The sequence below is a fragment of the Aplysia californica genome, unplaced genomic scaffold (genome assembly GCF_000002075.1).
Source record: "Aplysia californica isolate F4 #8 unplaced genomic scaffold, AplCal3.0 scaffold00315, whole genome shotgun sequence".
NCBI lineage: Eukaryota > Metazoa > Mollusca > Gastropoda > Aplysiida > Aplysiidae > Aplysia > Aplysia californica.
The window spans coordinates 727,251-734,161 of NW_004797585.1; the positions used below are offsets into that span (position 1 = coordinate 727,251).

At 40.2% G+C, this 6,911-nt stretch overlaps 2 protein-coding genes across 2 annotated transcripts in view; both read right to left on the minus strand.

Moving 5' to 3' along the window:
* Window positions 1-4,185, minus strand: part of LOC101858421 (ficolin-1) — a 7,226-nt gene extending 3,041 nt beyond the window's left edge. The window contains exons 1-2 of the mRNA XM_013084757.2: window positions 3,931-4,185; window positions 716-832 (exon numbers count right to left, since the gene is read on the minus strand). Coding sequence (XP_012940211.2) covers window positions 716-832; window positions 3,931-4,068 — 255 coding nt within the window. The 5' untranslated portion in view covers window positions 4,069-4,185. The remainder of the gene's footprint in view (window positions 1-715; window positions 833-3,930) is intronic.
* A 1,146-nt stretch (window positions 4,186-5,331) lies between these two features.
* Window positions 5,332-6,911, minus strand: part of LOC118477963 — an 8,439-nt gene continuing 6,859 nt past the window's right edge. Inside the window, exons 3-4 of the mRNA XM_035970746.1 lie at window positions 5,829-6,083; window positions 5,332-5,394 (exon numbers count right to left, since the gene is read on the minus strand). Coding sequence (XP_035826639.1) covers window positions 5,332-5,394; window positions 5,829-6,083 — 318 coding nt within the window. The remainder of the gene's footprint in view (window positions 5,395-5,828; window positions 6,084-6,911) is intronic.

Consider the following 6,911-nt stretch of genomic DNA (forward strand, 5'->3'; position numbering starts at 1 on the left):
CTCTCTCTCTCTCTCTCTCTCTCTCTCTCTCTCTCTCTCTCTCTCTCTCTCAATAATTTAAGGCTATAGTAAGTATTTGTCCAATTTCAAAATGAAGAGGTTCTGTCTGAAATTACCTGTTAACTTTCTAAATTGTGCTTTTGGCCGCCATTTTTAATAGCTCATTCCATTTTATAATTTAAGATTGGTCCAAAACTTGGGTCATGGTATTAAATTGCACGTACATGCGTTCTGTTTAACAATATTTATGCTTAATGAACGAATAGTCGTCGTGAGAACAGTGGTTTTTCGGCTTTTAGAATCGGTCCATATTAGAGTATAATATTGTTGATCTGTCCTGCATTTTATCAGTTTCTAATACAGTAAAAATAATGTTGATCTCACCTGTATTCAATTCGCTTGCAGTACTGTAATTGTATTGATCTAATTGGCTTTGTATCAGACTGCATAAGTGTACATTTTAATATTGATCACACAGGCATTGTTTCTGCAAGTTTACACTTATACAGTTATAATGTTGATCGCTTATTTAGGTTTTGATGGTGATCAAACCTGTTTTTTTTTTCAGCCTATTTATATTTATAGCAATATAATTACAATCTTGCTCCCACCAGTATTGTATCAGCCTGTATAAAAGTATAATAAATAATTACAATGTTGAACACACTGGTATTGTATCAGCCTGTATTACAGTATAATACAAAGTTGCTCCCACCTGTATCACGATCCAGCCATAGCTGTCTATCACGGAGTCGCACACGGCGAGTTGGCCGTTAGAGAGACCGATCAGTGGCTGTAGGCCCAGTATCTTGCCATCAGTGCAGGACTGGGGCTGGAGGGAAATCCAAAGAGGAAGGTTTATTTATTTATTTTCTTTTTTGTAAGTGTTTTACGGCTCTTGCAGCTGCATAAGGTCATACGAGCGCGCGGGACACACCAAATACTTTCAGTTGGTAGGAAATTTTGAATTTTGCCTAAGAGCCGGCCAAATCTTACTCCTCGATTTTGGTCCACAAAGGGATCTTAAACGTACGCAACTTCCTCACAGGACCTTCGATATTTTCGCCTTTGTCCGAGAAGGCTAGGTGTAGATCTTACCTACCATAGGATCAGGGGTGTGGCTGACAGACAACATTAAGAGGGAGCCAAAGAGAAGCAGTAAAAAGGCTGCAGAAAGCGTCAGGAGCCCAGTGGAGGTGAGGGGGAGGGGGCAGATAGTAGAGACGAATGCAGACGACAGAACATTGCTAGAGAGCAGGCAATGAGGTAAAAGGAGACAATTTTAGAGAAGCACAATGTCCGTAGATGCAAGCAAAGACTTCAGTATTAAAGAGCCTATCGGAGTCTGTTGGATTGATGATCCACCCCGGAAAGTCAAAGGTCCTAAGGACAGATGCACAACGAAAGGAGCAGGTCACAATAGAAGGAAAGGCACTAGAAAACGTTGAATCCTTCTGCTATCGTTTGAGTATAATTGACAGAGAGGGAGGAACAGGTGCTGGAATAAAGTCCCGCATTGGATAAGCACAGGCTGCTTTCATATCTTTAGATAGGATTTGGAAGACCAGAGATATCTCACTTCGAACAAATCTGAGGATTTTCAATTCAAACGTGAAGTCGGTCCTGTTGTATGGATGTGAGACATGGAACGCTTCACAGACTTGCATAAAGAGGATCCAGGTTTTCTTGAACAGGTGTCTAAGAAAGTTACTCAGATCAGATGGACAGACCGGGTCACCAATGTGGAAGTGCTAAGGAAAACAAGACAGATCCCAGTCAGAGATGAGGTGGGAAGTAGGCGGTGGCGATGGATTGGACATACTCTCAGGAAGTCAGGCAGCTGCATAACAAAGAAAGTTTTGGATTGGAACCCACAGGGCAAGAGATCAAGGGGAAGACCTCGTGGAACCTGGAGAAGAATCACAGAAATCGATGTACAGAAAAGTGGGAAGATATGGAATAACATCAAGAGGCTAGCCCAGGATAGAAAAAAGTGGAAGGTGTTTGTCCGTGGCCTATACCCTGATGCAGGGTGAGAAAGGCAATGATGAATGACAATGTCCGTCGCTACCGGGATTCGAACCCGGGACCTTTGAATGAGAGGCGAACACCTTAACCTCTTTGCCACAAGAGCCCCCAGAGTAGTGGTTAGAATAACAGTTCTTGGGATGGGCGGTACGGACTTGGTTCGGCTGATACATGACCTCGGCCGTAAAGAGAAAGTGTTCCTTCAATGAAGTAGGGTGGCATATTATTGTCTCTCAATTTCGCCAGGCAAAACTAAATCAGTTGGCTTGTTGGCTACTTGGTCAATTGATTAGGTTATTTTTACTCTCTCAATTTGAACGTTATGTCTTTCTTAAAGCTTATCAACCAGTTGATCTTTTACTTTGTCGACAAGTTTATCAGTCTACCATACACTTTAAACACAACTCCCCATGTTCCCAACTCTTACAAAAATACAGTGTGCAGGAAAAGTGGGTGGGAAATCTGGGACGAGGAAAAGAGCTTAAAACATCTTTCTCTCTTAGTCTTAGTGGTCAGGTCGAAAATCATGCAGCTCTAAGATGAGTTTATTCAATCCTAGGTCATAACATCTGAAAGTGTCTTTACAAGTCAGCATCCGTGGAATTATCTATTGCGCTGGGGGTTTTTTCTTAACCAGCGACAGATATGCTGATAGGGACGAATAGACAGACGAACAGACAGATAGACAAACAAACATACATACAAACTGTGTATAAATATGAGTTTTACGCCACTTGTAACACAATAAGGTCATTGCCGAAGATAGAGGTGTGACAACAAATATAACAAAGGAGCGATTTTTTAAAATTGTGTGTTTGGGGGGGGGGGGGGGGGTGTTTTACGGCGCTCGCAATTGCTGAAAGTCAAATGAACGCTTGGGACACACCAAATATTTTCAGTTTGTAGGACATTTAGAATTTTGCCCGGGTGGCGGCTGAAGCTACTCTTATCGATTTTAGACCACCAAGGCATCTTTGATGTGCGCAACTTGCATACGGGACCTCTGAGATTTTTTGCCCTGGTCCGAGAACGCTAAGGTGTAGATCTTTCCTACCAGAAGATCAGGGATGTGGCTGAAAAACAGCAGTAAGAAGGAGCCAACGAGTAGCAGTGGAAAAGCTGCAGAAAAAATCAAGAGCCCAGAGCAGGGGGGCAAAGGAGGTGAGGAGGGGAGGGGGGCAAAAATGGAGACGAAAGCAGGCGACATATCATTGCTAGAGAGCAGGAAAGGAGGTTAAAGGAGACAATTTTAGAGAAGACAATTTTTTTCGTTCACTGCCCAGATTCGAACCCAGGACCTTTGAATGGGAGGCCAACACCTTAACCTCTAGGCCAAGAGAGCCCCGAAATGAGTGATAAGGACGGTAGATGTTTGACTGGGGAAAAATGAGCAAATTTCACCAGAGAACACGCCAACTACCTACAGATATTATACAAACTGGGATGGATAGATAGATAGATAAATAGATAGATAGATAGATAGATAGATAGATAGATAGATAGATAGATAGATAGATAGATAGAAAGATAGATAGATAGATAGATAGATAGATAGATAGATAGATAGATAGATAGATAGATAGATAGATAGATAGATAGATAGATAGATTAAAGAGTAAAGAGGTAGAGAAAAAGGCGAAGAGAGAGAGAGAAAGAGAGAGAGAGAGAGAGAGAGAGAGAGAGAGAGAGAGAGAGAGAGAGAGAGAAGGAGAAAGAGAAAGAGAGAAATGAAAGAGAGACTTATTGAGGAATCATAGATCAATATCCTTCATTCAACATAATAAGATGTCCGTGAATCATCTGTACGGAATGTGTTTTCTTGCTATTTCCGGATAAGCGACTCCTGGGTCAAAAATATTTATTCGTCAATATCGAAGATCCAACACAACGAGATATTCTTACCTGGGGCTGTCTCTTCACAGTGCTCAATTTGTACTCATAGTCAGCCTTAAGAGCCTCCACAATTGCTGTCACATTGTCTAGGATGTCCTGCTTTTGTTGAAGACACTCTCTCTTGTTCTCCTCCAAGGCCTCTTTCATTTCTTCCAAAATCTGATTCTGTTGAAGATCCCCTTTCTTTTTCTCCTCAAAGGAGTGGTTCAAGACCTGTAATTAGACATTATTATTCATAAATTTTCAGATAATTGGTAGTGATTTATGTTTTTTCATTACGTTTCCTGTAAGCTTATGACGTCACAATAGTTTGACCTATTTGTATAGATAGTCACCACTGATAGATAGATCCTGTGTCAGAATGTCCGTAAGTTAAATAGGACACGAAAAGAATATTCGGGGTAAATGACCAGGGAGGAATGTTACATTTTTAAAGTTTATAATCTGTTTGTCAACTTGCCCCCTACAACCTGCTTACAAATACCCCAAAATACCTGCCACAATATTGTCTTCTCACTTGACTCCTCTCGACGCTTGTCTTGGCCCGATGGAATAGGCTAACACTAACAATGTCACCATAGCACAGATTGTGCCCACCGTTTCGGAACTTCACGGTGACCGTAAATATGGTTCGAGTAGGGGACGGGATAGAGGGTGCTCACGTACCTCGTGACTCATTGGAGCAGAGAAAGATAGGACTAACGCTAACATTGCTCTCAGATCAATGACTTACATCATTCTATAAGCCTGGAATACCTATATGTAACAGTTACTTGTCATACTAAGTATGCACGTACGACAGTATTGGGCACTATCATGCCACATCATTTCCTTCCTGCAAACAAAGCTATTAGTTTCACAACGGTACAGACATGTAAGTCGGAGAACGTTTGTTAGACTATTAGATTGCTTTGATCAATATACAGAAGGGAAACAATAAATCCTGGATTGTTGGTCCCTATATTAACATGTTGGATTTTGTCCCTGTAATTGTACTTTTCTTTATCTACCCTCACAACAAAGATTGTCTGATCTTAGTGATCTTTACTCACTCCTCCTTCCTGTTTTAATCACATGTACTCATGCTCATTATGATTTATTTAGTCTTGTCAGTGAAGCCAGAGAGGGCAGACCTCATATCTTTTTCATCAATAAATTACCCTTCTTCATTTAGAAACGGAGTTTTTACTTTTGCTTTATTAAATACAATAATGGCAAACAACCCCAGTGCAACAACGTTTTTTTCAAATAACGGAGACGATGCTGATTTCAGTAAATGAATTGTCGATTATGCCATTGCGAAGGTAGGCAACATTTTTCCCTTTAGATTCTATTTCCCATCATGTCCCTGTTTAGAAAATGTCCTGTCTTGGTACGGTAAGCTTAGGTAGTAACTGAGCCTAGTGTATCTCAACACTGTGACGATTCTTTAGAGATGGGACCTCCAAATTTATAACCCATCTTAAGACCAGTCTAAGGAAAAAGAAAATATAAACACAAATTTTAACCACCCAAGTTGAAAAATATTCAGCTAGGATCCAAACTTGGACAATACATTTTTCTTCATCTTCTTCTCCTCTTCCTTCTTCTATAAACCAACCAGTCATATCGCTGCGTTAGTTAAGCGGGCGACTGGCAAATGATGGGGACAGATTTGTAAGATCTAGATCTAGACCCTCACTTCAATTTCCCTTATCATTTCTTTTTTTTGTTTGTCATTTGTTGAAAATGATCTCACATTACCAGCTACGGCAAAAAAGTGTAGACCAAGACGCTTGCAAAAGTGTATTACCATAGTTTAGATCGTATTCTTGGGGCGATTTTTATTTCAAGAACAGGTTCTGAGCTATGTAACTTTTGAAGAAATTTTCGTTACACTGTAAAAGTGAGTACTTTAGTGGACTGACTGGCTCCTCACACAGAGGGTTCTTAGGTGGAGTCCGTTGTACTTTATGAGATATCCTCACCTGTATCTGATTCCCAAATCCCTCTTCAAGATCCTCTATGGTCGCTGTTAAATTCTCCTGGATCTCTTGGTTTTGTGAGCTCAGTAGTTGAAGAAGCTCCCTCGTGCTGTTCTCCACACTAGCTTTCACGTTTTCAATGTCTTGGTTCTGGAGGTCAAGGTCATTCTTGTTCTCCTCCACCGTCTTGTTCAGGACCTGTAGAGTGACCACGCTCGTTATTGTCAAGAACACGGGTGGTCTTTTCTACCACTCGACATTCTACCTGCAAACAAAGCTAATTACACCACAGTGTTACAATAATATTGTCATATTATGACATTGCTACTAACCACAGGCAAAGTAAGAAATAGAATGATATTTGGAATAAAGGATATGATATTGGCCAGAGTAAAAACGTATTAAAAAATTTAAAACAAAGAATGTCGTTTGTGCTGATGTCGGGTCACAAGGATCACTTCTTTCTTTCTTTCTTGCCCACGCCAGGTATTTTATCATAGATCCACAAACTTCATCAAAACTACTTAAACCTTTAAGGCCATTTTTTTTAAAACAGTGGTGAGATATTAATTTTTGTTCCTATTTCTGGGTGGGTAAGCTATGCCTATGTAAATAATAGTTGTTAAAGTCAAAGAGCATGCTGTACAAATTGGAAATGCACAAATACAAATGCAATTATTATTATTATTATTATCATTATTATTATTAATACTATTTTTATTATTGTCATTGTTATTATTATTATTATTTCCTTTGAATGAATGTGACTTTAGCATCATCTGTGTGCTTTCAGAAGGAGCATGTTTTTAAAGGAATAGTTTAAATTGTCTTGCCTTTCCACCTGGACTTTTTCACACGTGCAGCTTGTATGTAGCTGTGTGTGTAGTAAACGCCAGGGACAGAGAACTCTGGCTAAAGTATTCGTCTCTCTTGTCTTCATGGGAGGGGAGCTCCAGAGGCCAGGGACACTTGTCTCCTCACTACAGTGTTTGTTTGTTCATCTCCCATTTTGTGATGACGTTTGGT